This window comes from Opisthocomus hoazin, chromosome 9 (assembly GCF_030867145.1).
Source record: "Opisthocomus hoazin isolate bOpiHoa1 chromosome 9, bOpiHoa1.hap1, whole genome shotgun sequence".
In the NCBI taxonomy this organism is placed as follows: Eukaryota; Metazoa; Chordata; class Aves; order Opisthocomiformes; family Opisthocomidae; genus Opisthocomus; species Opisthocomus hoazin.
This window is the reverse complement of record NC_134422.1, coordinates 6,283,788-6,299,417: the sequence shown is the minus strand read 5'-3', so window position 1 is coordinate 6,299,417 and position 15,630 is coordinate 6,283,788. Positions and strand designations below refer to the sequence as shown.

Sequence of the window (15,630 nt, the reverse complement as noted above, 5' to 3'; positions counted from 1 at the left end):
TGTTCACCAGGGAAGGAAGAAGGAAAACAGACGCTTCTCTGGCTCCCTGCTTCTATGCAGACAGAGAATGAAGAATGTCGAAGTAAAGAAGAGAAGTCTGGCAGATGGTTTGCGAATTAGGGCTTAATCTTGGATACTATTAAGAAAAAAGCCATACGTTTATCGTATCCAATATAATGTATTTTTTGCTTAATGAGTCAAGCCACAGTGCTAATCAATTTCTGCGTAAAAGGAGACAAAAATACTAGTCTACTGGTCTTCACGATTTTAATTTAATTAAGTCTCCCACTAGTCGTTTCCTCCATTAAAACCACAAAGAATTTACTTTGTGCATAACATTATCTTTCACTGATTCTCTCTGGGTCAAACTGAGACCTCTAATTCCACGTAGAAGAAATCTCTATTGAGATCATCACATGACTAAAAATAAAGTAAACTTGCCGCTTATCAATTGAAAAAACAAATAACTGTCAACGGGAGATGTGGTATGAAAGGGGATAAGCATAATATTAAAAATCTCATACATCAAAAAGTTGCTTGCTTCTCTTGAAACATTTCCATTTTCAGTCATTTCAATCTACTTCAAAATTACTTGCAGATGGAAGATAGGTCTATTCAGATCTATAAAGATTTAAAATACTTAATATATGTTTATCTGAGTGCCTTTGAAATGGTTTCCAGTTTGAATCCTACAGAAACTGGTTCAGAATTTTGAAATAATAGTGCTGTTCTGTCTAGAAGTGATTAACGACAAAGAAAATAAGAGTAAAATTCTCCCCTGGGCTCTGAGAGGAGAATAGACTCCATTGTTGCAAATGAAACTGATAACCTGTAGCAATTTTGAACAAGTCATATTTCCAAATACCTCCTTACATAACTCTGTGCCTTTCGCTGCTACCGATTTCTTTTCTTTCTTTCTTTCTTTCTGTATACTGCCCAGTTACTTCATTTTAGCCTAGGTTTTCAGTGACGAATTCTCCTGGAGAAACTGGCAACAGTTATAATGTCTACTTCTGGTAGGGCTGAACAGAAATTGTAAAGATTATCTGGAGACAGCCACCCCAATATATTGATTCAAACTCAGTGTCACTTCCATGTAAATTTGTTACCTTTTCTACTTCCATTTGTATTTAATGCCTTCTTCCAATTTTCTACAAAGCCTAGAGTCCATCAGGGGCAAAAATTAAATCAAAAAACCTGCCAAAGTGTATGTAATCTCTCTGGATCTTGTCCAGAATATCTAGTTAGGATTTGACTTGTTGAGCCACTGGTTCTTACAGTCTAAACCTCCAGAATGCTTACGTAAAACTCTCCTTTTTACAGAGTGAATCCTGCACGATCCCTCGAACTGGAAGAACAGTGACGTTATACATACAGCATGAACTTTCCAAATATAATCCTTATGACTGTATTTTGTTTTACAAAGCACTACCACTGACACTGAAAAACGGGAACCTCATCAAGGTGCTCAAACATATTGCCTTAACAGGTTGATACAGCACAACAGGATACAAAGGTGTACATACGGATGGCTAGCTGAGCTTACAGGTTAGGAGCAGCAGCAGCCTAGCCTGCATGAAGTGCACTGCAAGGCTGACCTTCACAACTAAAAAGCGGAAAGTTAAAATGAAATTAGTGGCTGAATGGGACCACACGCCAAGTACCTACTGATTCCTTCATAGTCTGATACGTCTCAAAGTGTGTACTTAAAGCAGGAAAAACAATGAAGTATAACCTCTAACACTCTTTCTGGAAGGAAAGACAGAGATCAAAACACGTGATATAGCAGTATGGTAGTCATGTCGCAACATAATTAAAATAGGTATTGCTGCATTGACAAGTCAATTTTGTCTGCAGACCAAATTCAACTGTACGTGATTCTACAGCAATAAATTCATGACTGATACTGAACAGTTAGATAATTTGTCACCTAAAAGAACATTTGTGGGAAATCACAGTCAAGGGCAAGGTAAATTTTTAAAAATTGGCAATCAAGGAGGATTAACCCCACAAAGTTACTTATAAAAATAAGAAAGGAAAAGTCTCTAGTGACTGACCAAAGGACATAACACTCACTTCCTCAGCAGAGTTCAGAGATAAGAAAGAATCCACTCCAAAAACCTATGCCACACAGAAAATACAGGTGTCACAGTGCAGCACACTATGCACATGCTACACTGGTTTTCTGTGGTTGTTATTGTTTCTTCCTGCTGAAGACAGAACCCTATCTATCAGGTGCTGGGTTCTTGGTGAGTTTTGAATCTGTTTTTAGTGAACTGGAACAAGTTAGATAAAGTTGTTTATATGCTGTAAATTTACTTTCCCTGAGCCGAAAATGTGCTAGCTAATGGGTTGTTTATGAGTTGCAAATCTGTTCAGTGAGGTGAAAATTTGTCAGATAATGGGTTGTTTATGAATTCTAAATCAATAGTCAGTGAGTCGGAACTATGTTAGATAATAGCTTGCGTATGGGTTGTAAATCTGTTTTCAGTGAACTGGAAACATGTTAGATAATGGGTTGTTTCTGGGTAGTAAATCTGTTCTCAGTGAGCTAAAAACATATTAGATAATGGATTGCTCCTGAGTTGTAAATCTGTTTTTAGTGAACTGGAAACCTGTTTAATAAAGGGCTCTTTATATATCTTAACTCTGTTTTCAGTGTGCAGAAAAGTTCAATAATGTGTTAGATTTGAGTGGCATATCTGATTTCAGTGAGGTAGAAATCCATCAGCTACTGTATTCTTATGAGCAGATCTACATTCAGTTAACTAAAAATCTAGGACAATAATATCTAGTATATAATATACTCTATTTTCACTATTTGAGTCAAATATTGAGTAAAGGTTTGCATAATTTGTAGACTTCAACTTAATGCAGTAGAAAGGGGTTGTAGAATTGTTAGAACCACACTATGTATTTCCAAAGTGATTTTGAATCTCTTCCTAATAAAGTAAAACTTGCTATAGATGTGTACTAATAACTTTGCAGGAAAAATATAGCAAAATGAATGTCAACGATGTTCTTTTTTCAATCCTGCAATTAAGTATTATTACTAAAGCCTCTCAGATGTATTCCATTTAATAATTTCTGTGTATAGTTAACACGGAAATCAGAAAAATCTAGAAATCTATGTTTTCCAGTGAATGGAATCGCTGGTATCGACCAATCTTACTACTGCTTTTTCCTTTATAGGCATTACTGCTGATCAAATATTTCCACTACACCAAGCAGCCGCATGAGCTGTTTCCTGTTTACAGTGAGAGAAAAGCATGTGTAGACTGTGGAAAGAAATGATATGTAGTGCAGAAATATCAGTTTAAAATGAACAACTCAAGATAAAGAAAAGGGGTTTAAAACACATGAAGGAGAACAACAAGCTAGCACATACTGGGATGTGACATCCCTTCTCATTTACAATGCAAAAACAACTGAAGAGTTTCTAGAAAACAAACACCACAGTTCACAAATACATCCCAAGCATATACTGTAAATTTCTTGCAAGGATCCAAAATTTCACCTGACATTCAATTATTAAGAGTGCTAACTCTGCTAATGGAAAATGAAAATGGCTATATTAAGATTACAAGTAGAAACATTTCCTAACAATTCCTTAAAACTGTAATTCTCAACTATGCTTTACAGAATGTCTTCAGCTCTTGTACAACAACCTATTATAAAGTAATGAGGAATACTTTATTGTTCTTTGTAAAAATCCAATTAATCTCTGCATTGGTGCTTCAACAGTGTTTCTTTCTCCCCTCTGTTTTAAACAAAAATTTTCAGTGGCTTTTCATTTAATACTTCTACTATAACACCAGAGTTAAAATAGTGCTCGTATGTCACCACTGTCCATTTCTGTGAGCTGTTTGTCACTCTCGTACGGCTGACCTCGGCTCTGAATCTCTAGGTTTTAATGCTTTCCTGGGAGTAATGAGAACATCCTGATAACATTGCTTAGTTTCGCTTTACCATATCTTAATACAGATATCATTAATTCGTCTAAAATATGCACACATAAAAATAGAAAGAAAAGGCTTTGTATTACATTTGAAAACACTTTTCCACTTATTAGTGTCAACTGTTTTCGTGACCACGAATACCTTAGCAGAACCACAGTGCAGTGGTACATAATGACACAATTATCCAACACGTAGAATAATGTTTCATCAGTTCGCAGCTGGTTAACTTCTTTCTTTTCTAAAAATATTTCCATTAATATCCAACAGCAAAAGCCAACACGATCCACATGAAATGTACTTCCATTTTTCCCAACTTTGTTTATAAAGGTTGCAGTGCCAGATCCTCAGAAGATTTTACTGAGGCCTCAGATGCAATGTATATTTTGTGTCTCGTCCTGAAGACCTTGGTGATGACATTGGCATCGATTCCTCGATAGCTTCAGGTATTTAGAGGGTAAAAAAATCACAGACTCACAGAATGGTAGGGGTTGGAAGGGACCTCTGTGGGTCACCCAGTCCAACCCCCGTGCCGAAGCAGGGTCACCTACAGCAGGCTGCACAGGACCTCGTCCAGACGGATCTTGAGCATATCCAGAGAAGGAGACTCCACAACCTCCCTGGGCAGCCTGTTCCAGGGCTCTGTCACCCTCAGAGTGAAGACGTTCTTCCTCATGTTCAGCTGGAACTTCCTCTGCTTCAGTTTGTGCCCGTTGCTCCTTGTCCTGTCGCTGGGCACCACTGGAAAGAGTCTGGCCCCCTCCTCCTGACAGCCACCCTTCAGATATTTATAAGGTTCCCTCTCAGCCTTCTCTTCTTCATGCTAAACAAGCCCATCTCCCTCAGTCTTTCCTCGTAGGAGAGATGCTCCAGGCCCCTCATCATCTTTGTAGCTCTTGGCAAGTTTCATACAACTCATCCTACCAGTGTGGTGAATGAAGGCATAGTAAACATGCAAAGCTACTGAGTAAGCCTCTACTAAAACCAGACAACTTTGTGGGCTGGAATTTGCCTTCAGTTTTCTTGTCCTCACTACAAGAAGCATGAGTCAACTGGACGCACTGTCCAGTGTCCTAATATTTTATACTGAGGAATGGCTATATCAGCAGTGGTATCTCACAGTACTTCACCCCCATTAACTAGAAAAATAAACAACCAACAGATTTGTGGGTAAGGGAACTCCTTTCATTTCCAAGCGCTGCACAATGAGGTTCTGTTTCAACAGCAAAGCTCCTTCAGATCACAGTAATACAAATTAAGCACCGTCATTATCACTTCTGTTTTCTACTGATATGCTTCACATATCATAAGACTGTCATAAAACAAATTATTTTCAAGTTGTAAAAAAGATAATGTTTAAATATATCTTCTAAGGATAAATCACAATAACTGTGTTATATACTTCAGTACGGTACAACCTTATTGACATTTTTTATTCCATATAAAGTCAAGTGATTATAAACTTTTCACTTAATAAAGTTTATTGAAATAAAATAGGTATTGTGGGAAATAATTTTTTACTTACTTTCAATTAGCACTTTTCTGCCAGCCCAGTTGTCTTTAATAACTTGTATATTTCCAAAGTGTGCATCACTGAAGAATATGCGATTTGTACCTCTTCCTTTCAGACTGTAGTCAAAAGCAAGAGCTATCACATTTTTGAAGTACTCTGGATTTTCATATGGCCTTACTGGTGAATTTAAGTTGGTTTCATCTGAAAGATGTATGCTTTTTAATATTGTCCTTCCTGAGTACAACAGGTAACCTTCATGTCTCAGGCAAGCAATTCCATCTTCTGCAAGATAGCCATGTGCACAAGCACATGTTCTTCGTGCATTTCCCCGATAAAGGCAAAGTTGATGACATCCACCGTTATTCTTGGCACAAACATTAGTACCTGTAAAAAAACCACAACCAAATCTATCTTTTATAATATTATACTTAGCTAACTTAAATCAAATGTCATTTTATTTAGTCTAAGAATTCTTCTCAAATCTGTTTCTGCAATACTCACAAGTAAAACAAAGGCCAAAATAGTAAAGAATGTAACTTTAACCACAACATAAAAACAATTTTAAAGAATACAATTAATGAGCAAATATAATTAATGTCCTTTCCAATTCACAAGCATACATGTTTTATTAATAGAAAATTATAAAATGGGTTACTCATCCATAATCAGCTGAAGACTTAGCGACTTTTTCAAGTGCTTCAAAAGACTATTTTTTTTTTTTAAAAAAAACAAAACACCTGCTACTGGCAAAAAGTCAAATTTAGATACCATCACAATACCGTACTGGTTTTAAACAATTTCTACCAAAATGAAAACATATATATTGAAAGGTACAAAACTGTGTCAATCCAGTTCCCTGTTTTCAATAAAGACATTTCCTAACATTTTGTTCTAATTTCCTTTAAAACCTGACTTTATAAACTTACTCCGTGACAAACGCATAAAGAAATCATTGTCAAATTAGTAACTTCAATGACTTAAATGACACTTCTTGCAAGCAATATTTAAAATTACAGTAAATGTCAATAATTAGGAGCTATTTTCCTTTGTCTTTTTTTTTGGACTATGTAGGAATTACTATTACAGTTATTTTAGATAATTTAGTTTCTGTTTCTGACAGCACTTTTCATGTAACAACTCAGGTCTTTCAATATAGTCATTTTCCCATTTCTGAAAGTTTTCCACATAGAGAAGAGAAGAAAACACTTTAAATAGACTGTTTTCAGGTAGAAAGCCGTAATAATTTTTGGGGAACATGTAGTGTCTGAAGAACGCTGTTGACTGCATTTCCTAATTGCTACATTTCAAGCTGAGGATACTTCTAAGAAAAAATAATGGGGGATTAGAGTTAACCTGCACTTAAGATGAGAAGTGTTGAATTTTGTGTTCCTAGGCAAACTTAAATGAGACGTATTCCTCTATAGATGTGTAAAAACATTTGGAAAGTTAGCTGTACACATTTTTACATTTGGTTTGTTTTAAAGATTCTTTTAAAGTTTTGTTAGGCTAGAAAAATTAATATCTGGTTGGAAGGATGAGACGTTAAGAAGAGAAAAGAAAACATATGAAAAAGATCCTGAGGCTTCTACAATCTCTTTGAAAACTTCAACGCTTCCACAGTTCACCAGCTGTAAATATCTTTTAAAAATGGCCAATTCTGTAATCAGTGTAGTTAGGGCATGTCCTTGCACACTTGTAAAATGGCACTACAGGATAGGAATCCATTTGCAGTAGCACTGCAGGACTGGCTCATCGGAAAGGGTAAAACAGGTGTTTGAAAAACAGCACCAACCACAATCAGCACAGGTGGTTGTTCTTTTGTTTGGGCTTCTTTTCTGGTTTGTTTGGGGGGTGTTGTTTGTTTTAGTAATAGGTCAGGAAGCTAGCTAATTACATTTTTTTAAAATAGCATTAACTACTTCTAGTTCAATGAACTTTAAAAATACATATAATAGTGTGATATAGAAAAACATTTCAGAAACATTTTTCACCTTTTTTTTCCCTTTTGTCCTCCTGGCTCACTGACAGCCCCTCCCAAAGACATTAACCATTTGTACCCTAGTAAAATTTGAAAAATGTATTAAAAAAATAATTCAGTTATGTTTTTCAAACTAACATCAAAATATTTTTAGCCTCAGTAACTGTTTCTCTTACTCATAATGCAATCAAGCCTTTAAAGCTATCAATAAAAATTATTACACGTAAAGCAACGTTTTTTAATCCAAATGTTCTGTTTACCTAAGACTACAACATAAAGCAGCCCTTCCAAGCAAGCAGACATTAACTATTTCTAGCCTAGTTAAAAGAAATGATAAGTTACTGTGCGGATTTTATTTTCATCCATAAAATATGATGCCCACAGTACGCTGAAATTTCAAGCAGAAATTCTTAGTAAAATTAATATGCACATGTTTGCAAAGTAACTTTTTCAAAACGATTTAAAATTCCTTTAGGAAAAAAAGATTTTTTTCTTATTGTTTGTTAAATACACTTTCTTTCAAAATGCAGATTTATTTTACGTGTCATATTTAATGCAGTTCTTTAGGAAAGATGTATATAAAAGAGGATCTTTGGGCATATATAATGCTGTGATTACAGAAAGTTTTGAGAGTTACCAACACCAGAGATATATTTGTATTAAAAAATTTATCTTGTATTACAGTAACATTTTTTTCTCTCTTTTCGAATACACAAATAGGAAATTTTGTCTGGATTGCCTGACAGGAGTTTGTTCTGAGGAAATGATAATTTTTTCGTAGACCTGTAACCACCTTTGCTCACTGAAACAAGTTTTTCAAGGTCTCTTCAAAATCAGAATTTTAGGAGGGAAAAGATAGATTACAGTAAGATTATTCTTAGTCAGTTAGTGAAGAATAACACTTAAGCATCCATACCATAAATCACCAAGAGTATATGATAGCTTTTGTCTCTTGAATTTGCTAAACAAATTGAATATAAAGGAAATCCAATTATTTACAAAGTCTCTTCCCACACAAAAAAACTAGGACTCAAGCCCAAGTAATTTCAGGAAATAAACATTTTAGACACAGAGGCTGGGAAATTCTAGCTGTGGAAAAAAAAAAATCTGGTTTGCTTTCCAATAGAAATCTGAGACTGCCTGAGACTACTGGTCTTTAAAGCGCCGTTCAAGACCCCTCTCATTCCTAAGACTGTTTTTTTGCGCTTTTTTAAAAAGCCAAACAAACCCACAAAAAACAAACCAAAAACCCCCAAACCTTGAATGATAGGAAGTGTTTTGGTTTTAGATTTTCTCCTTAGAACAATGAGAAGAATTTAAGTAGAATTTGTACTATATGTTTTCTTCAGTACATTAATTTTAGCTTAAAAAAACTTTAAGAGTAAAAAGTGGATATAAAATCTATGATAACTTCTGGTATGTCTTATTACACATTAAAAGTAGCAGGTGATATTAAAACAATTAATAGCATCCTTGAAAAAAGCCAACCTTTCTCTCGTGCTCTATTAAAGACTTTCACTTCCTTCAGGTTTATTCCAAGGCCAGTCCTCATGGTCACAGCATCCGTGGCCTCATTCTTGTGGCCTCTTCTAATAGAGCCATTTGCATGTGCTCTGTCAAAAAAGTTGAAGATGTCTCATCAACAATCCTCAACTAATTCACACCAAACAAATGACTGAAGAGCAGTGGAGAGTTCACCTAACAGAAGGTGAAGAAACCTGTTCTCATCTATGTCACTGATATGGTTTATCTTTCAGCATCAGAAATGCCCCTTCTTTGGAAACTGCATAGGTTTCTGTGATACATTCTGTGACCTTGTTAAGGAACGGCTAATCCTAGAAAGGTGAAGCACCTGGCACTGAAATAACATTTTGAGACTCAAATACTTATGAAAAATAAATTACCTGTCAGACCAGTAGATGTAAGCTCCAAACACCGCGACTGAAAACATATCCACATTGCTCCCTGACAGCACAATCTCCCGATTCCCTCCACTCTCAAGGTCAATTCTTTCTATCTTGTCGGTACGAGCATCACACCAATATAATTTATTTTCCTAAGGATTAATTGTAAAGGAAACATCAATGGTCTTGTCTAAGTATTTGATTAAGAGTTATTAAGATTACATCAAAGTGGAAGACAGGGTGGCTTTAATGAGGAACAAATACTGCACATTTTTATATATACTGGAAGACAGAGGAACTAACCTCATAGTCGATGGAAATCCCATTAGGCCACGCAATCCCCAGGCTCACAAGCACAACCCTTTCAGACCCATCTAAGTGAGCCTTGCCTATGCAAGGAGTCTGTCCCCATTCTGTCCAAAATAAATACCTAAAATGGTGTAGAAATTACCAATTAAAATTTAACATCAAAATAAGAGTTGAAAATATGCAATACTGTAATTCAATTGGAAAGAAAACGCACCATTACCATCAAACAGGTATCTAAGAAACATTATAAGGCTCATGTGTCTAAATAATCTTAAGAGATTAAATGTATCATTATACTTGTTTCATAGAACACTGCTGAGAGATTTTTTGCAAATGATAAATAGTTCTTAAAACTGTGATCGATCAGTAAATATGCAATTTTATTCCTTAAAGAATTCCGCTTTGTGCTTGGGAAAATAAAAGCAAACTAGAAAAAAAATTACTGGAAAAGAAGCTCTCACACCTAATTACTAACAAATGTAATAATACAAGAGATCTATGGCTAACTTAGAAATGTCTTAAATACGAAGCAATGAGGAGCACTGTGGGAAACTGTCAAGAAAAAAGATTTTATCTGGGAAGAAAATATTTCTCCTGTTCTCTCTGATGCTTATTGGAAGAATCTGCATTTTACTTATCTAATTTTCTATTACTGTATACTTACTGGCACAGCAAGATCACTATTATGGAGTAAGATGCTGGGTCAGACTTCTGCCTTGACCTACTTATCAATCCTTTGCTTTAGGTATAGCAAAATGAGGCCAGTTAACCTACACAGAGCACTTCCTTTACTGAACAGTAACCTATGGAATAGCTTTAAGTAAATGTCTATGTCTACAAACATATATATGTATGTATATATATTTGTGTGAAAATGTATTATACACACATATATATATATTCTGAGCAAGAAATATCCTTCTAAGACAATGTAATTGCCATCTCGCATATTACTAAGCACCTGAAGAGAAGCATTTTCATAGAAAATATTCATAAGAACACGTTAAAACATTGTTTATCAGTAGGTTGTACACAAAGTGAACAGAACATACAAAACCATTCTCCATTGTTTTTCTTTGTGTGAAATGTACATATTAGTCTGTTTTTAAAGACTCCAAAAGTCTTCTGCACATTACTAAAAGAGTTCCACCCATAAGCCTGAGTCTGGTGACATCATTGTACCAATCTGTCGTTCAATAGCTACATTTGATTGGATGATTGCAGATATGTGAAATAAAGAAGGACAGAAATGGGCCGGGAAGAACAAATATGGATCCTGTAATTAGCTCATCAAATTTAGTTTCTGAAACAATGTCCACTTTACTTTGGCTCTAATTGTAGGGCTTTCTCGCTGTTATAAAAATGAATTTGTTCTCATACTTCGTCACATTACAGTAATATAAATACTAACCATAAAACATACACTACATTAGGAAATTGAACTGCTACATTAGCTAAATTAAAAATATGTTTTAGAAATGTTAAAACAGATGGTATTAGCCAGCTGGATATCAACAATCTGCTTCAGTTCTACTACAACTTTAACCAGATTACTAACAGCACCTCTAAACAGAACTGAACTCTCTTTCGGGCATCTAGTCAGATGTACTTCTTTAACACAAGACTTCAACTAAATGTTGACTACAGAAAGGCAGGCAATTCAATATACTTGAACTAAACATTACCTGCTCTTTTCTTAGACTAGTTACTCTGAGGGAAAAAAAACACAACAACCATAATTAGCAGGTTAAATGAATCTAGAACCCTCTTAAGAAAATCCAGAAAAGCTGCCAAAAGTGTAAGGCAAATTACTTAATACTATTTTAGAGCTTTAATGTTTATAAATCTATCGATATATAAACATACATACTATTAACTAGTACAGAAAACATTGATCTTTCCATATCTTCCCAAAAGCTCTGGGAAGTACCATCTAAAATACTTGTTTCCTGGACCTTTGTAGGTAGCAATATGCTACCGACACATTTGCTGTGTATACTGTAATGCTATAATAATTATGACTCAACTTCTTTTGGAACTGTCCCACATGTAATTTACACAGTTGACATGAGATGCAAGTGGTGAAAATGTGATGCTGGCCTAGAATCAACTTTCAAAAAAACTTCATTAGAAAAACTTAAATGAGACTTTAAACTCTTCCCCAACCCTAAACACAAATGAAATTCCCAGAATAATTTTGAAGGAGCTGTCTTCAAAGTCTAAGAATTATTTCAGTACAAGCTTAACTCCATATTTCAATCAAAATTCTGAGCTTGATCATAAAATTATTATTTCATTGGGAAAAAAACAAAAAAAAGTCAGCCGAGTGTATGTTCTATGAATAACTATACCTGGTGAGGGTCAAAGACACTCCTTTGTAGGACTACACATCCTTAGCTTTTTCCTTAGTAAAAAGTAAATTATGTTACCAACCAGCTGAATGCTGGCTGCTCCATGTCTTGGTATAACTGGCATATTCAACAAGATCTAATAACTGCTATTTTCCTCTCCATGCTTATAGCTGTCAACTCAAGCTTCAAGAGAAACAAAGAATGAGAAGTCAGGGCTAGGGGAGGGAAGAATATCTTTGAAAGTTTTGCCTCGTAAAGGGAAAGAGAGATGACAATAACAGAGGGTAAAAAGGCCTTGATCTTCCCACAGAAAGGTATGCCTGTACTTCACTAGCAAAACATTGTCATCCTTCTCATGCAGAACCTTTTACTGGAGACACCTCAGGATACTATTTTGTGGTACAGTATTAAAAAAACCGAGATGAAGCTATCCTACCTTCATTGAAGATACATTGTTCTACCAGACATGTAAAACAATTACTAATTGTGGTCCTCTTCTCCTCCTACATTTTCTTAAGTATTCTAAACACATCCAAAAACTAACTATAAAACTCAACGTGATCAAAAGATTTTAGCAATGTTTAACAACAAATTCATTTCTACATTTAGCGTATCTCCTCTTTACTGTTTTTTCTTTCAAGTGCAATAATTCAAACTCCTCCAAATTTCATTAATATCTGCTTTTCAGTGGCATTAGACTATTCTGTCTTAAGGCCTAAGAAGCATCTCAAAATATCCATTAACTTAAAAGGTGGAACTTCTTTCCAAAGAATCTTGTTGATATTGTTGGCTATTATTTCATCTGCTTATGTGCACACTTATTTTGGTAAAATAGAACCACGAGTTGTTGAATCAGAAAGCATCATGCAAAAATACTGACATTAAAATAATTTTTAAAATCCATACTTTAGTAAAGAGGGAATGTTTCTATCAATAGCAGTATTAAGTATTATTTTGTGAAGGGTTCTGCATTTACTTTTCTCTATAGCAATTGTTCAATGCTGGAACTCAGTTACAACCCATCTTCTCTCTCCAAATACTGCAGAAGAGTTGACTACACTGTATAGAATTTTGAGTTGAAAAAACAGGTCTTTATTTATAGAATTCATATTTTAGTATCTAGGGATTCTCCAGAGAAACTGCAACTGCTGCACTTAGTCCTCATACATGTCATGGGAGCTTTTCCTTTCCTTTGATGTAAAGGAAGGGAGGAAAACCTATTGGTATATGTGTAGAGCAAATACATTATATACATGCTGAGAAAAATTACACTGTAAATTTACTATTGTTTTGAAGATGCTTGGTCTACCCTTCTGGTCAGCAGAATTTTATCAGGTTTCTGTGTACTTACCTTCCAAAGTTTTTTATGTGTTTGGGTTTTTGTTTTTTTTTTTAATTTTATTTTTTTTTTAACAGTTTTTTCTAACAGAAGAACACAGGTATTCCGGTATGTTAAGGACAAAAATACAATGATTAATTCAGCCAGATCCTGACAAGGATCTGGAGAAGATCATACTCTGAACAACAGCATTAATCCTAAACTGTTAGTAGATACTGCCAAGCAACCAGTGGTGCTATATGAACACAGCTGTAATGATTTGTGGCAAAAGCTATTGCATTATGCAGAAAATAAAACCCGTTATTGCTTTCACCTTCATTCTTAAATATATTCAGTTGCAGTGCTTTAGCCTGCAAAATACACAGATCACTATGTCTAAATTCTCACAAAGGAAATCAAGGCAAAAATCCAAATGGCATTTTGCACCACTGGTATCAATCTGGCCTCAGTGAGAAGTCGGAATTCTTCATTACTATGGCTGAAAACTCCTCTTAGTACAGACTGCTTCCCTGAAAATAGCGAGATAATGATTTGATTCTATCTGGGGAAAATGAGCTATGGTGCTTCTGCAGCTTTAGGGGCAGGTAGTTGCTCAAATACTTCCTCAAAATTTTCATACACACCATTTAGTGCTTCTGTTTTTGCAGGCTAAGTGTAGCAGTTAAATCCACAGAGTCTTGCTTATATGCCTTTTCCTCAGGAAATACATTTCATAGTCCCATGAAAAAAAGATGGGAATTCTTTGCAGAATTTACTGCTTTTGCTTTAGCTGCAGCTCTGCTAACAATAGTTTTGGAGCTGGAAGGGAACAGAATGTTCTCTATTTCTGTTAATGTGACAGTATAGTCCCTCCTCTCAACAAATGCATGAATAAAGACATCATTTTTGACAACCTTTACTCTCTTACCCACATGCTTCATCTCACATTACTTTCAGCTACTCTGGGCCATCTTCTTGGTTGTTGTACAGGGATGTTACAGGACACTAGAATTTATAACTACCAAGGATTACACAGCTCTATGATTTCATCATGACATCGAAGACTTCATTGACTAATGTGATTTCCTTGGATTTGCTGGAAACTTAAGAATAGATTTAAGCATGCTTCCAAGCAGTGCCTAAACTTCAGTTGAAATGATGTCTTAAGAAAATGAAAACTGCTTTGCAAAGCAAGTCATCTGTACAGAGAGCAATGAAAAAGCTCAGCATATGATAAGAATAACACTTCCATCCACCGGTGCTTAGTTACAATACAATAGTTTCCAATACAGTCCTTCGGGGGGTTATTAAATGCCTATCTATTAGAACAAGGACCCTGTTTTTCTTATCTAATGGCTTCAGCGTTAGCACGCAAACTTTAAAAGAAATGCAAGGATCCGTGGTCATGTTACCCTTTTTCTGGGTGTACTGCAACAGATCTTGGCTGGTCCAAACCCTGGGATATAATTACATATCGGAATGAGCCGTTGAGTCTGGCAACTTCTATTAAGTTGAAGCCATGATCCGTCCAATATATGTTACCTAGGAAAAACACCTTGAAGTTACTGGAAAAAGAAAAGACTACTTGAAAAGTGTTTAAATCTTAAGTATATAAGGTACAAACAGAAACTAACCGCTGTATTTCAACTTCTGTGTATCTTACATTTGTAATTTCTAGTCCTATTAAGCCTTCTGTTTTAAAGTACAAACTTGTATTTGTGGCTGTTACCATTGAGGCTGTCCATATAAGAAACAGCGTCCAAGATCTTTAAATAATTTTTCTGTCTGTAGTAAAACTACAAAAAACAGTGGAGGTGTCTTCAAAGAAACATATCCAGACATCTGGAATACTAGAAACTAGAGCTGAAAGCAAACCAAGTCATTTAGCCTTGAGCTGAAGACAGAAGAGTGTACTCTCAGAAATCATGGCAATTCCCAAAGCGGGTTAAGACCTACCTGCTATCCAGTCCACTGCAATGCCTTCAACTCTTCCCAAACCATTTGTAACAATGTCTTCTTTCCAGGTTTGATCTCGTTTAGATCTGCTAATTTTGTTGAAACCCATGTCCGTCCAATAGATTGTATCATTTCCTACAAAATACATGCAAAGGATTCTTGGATTAATTCAGTTACTTCAGTCCAACTATCTCTATCACTAAGTGTAACAACTTCCAATTATAAATTTACTAATGTATCTCAAACTAAACAGAAGAACAGTATCAACACTATCACAGAATCACAGAATGGCGGGAGTTGGAAGGGATCTTTCTTCATCAACGACCTGGATGAAGAGTTAGAATG

At 35.3% G+C, this 15,630-nt stretch overlaps 1 protein-coding gene across 3 annotated transcripts in view; it reads right to left on the bottom strand.

Moving 5' to 3' along the window:
* Positions 1-15,630, bottom strand: part of LRP1B (LDL receptor related protein 1B) — a 760,762-nt gene that overhangs the window by 176,812 nt on the left and 568,320 nt on the right. For all 3 annotated transcript variants that reach the window (XM_075430359.1, XM_075430360.1, XM_075430361.1), the window contains 6 exons: positions 15,286-15,420; positions 14,742-14,871; positions 9,655-9,781; positions 9,352-9,503; positions 8,936-9,060; positions 5,482-5,853 (listed from right to left, as the gene is read on the bottom strand). In XM_075430359.1, the coding sequence (XP_075286474.1) occupies positions 5,482-5,853; positions 8,936-9,060; positions 9,352-9,503; positions 9,655-9,781; positions 14,742-14,871; positions 15,286-15,420 (1,041 nt within the window). The remainder of the gene's footprint in view (positions 1-5,481; positions 5,854-8,935; positions 9,061-9,351; positions 9,504-9,654; positions 9,782-14,741; positions 14,872-15,285; positions 15,421-15,630) is intronic.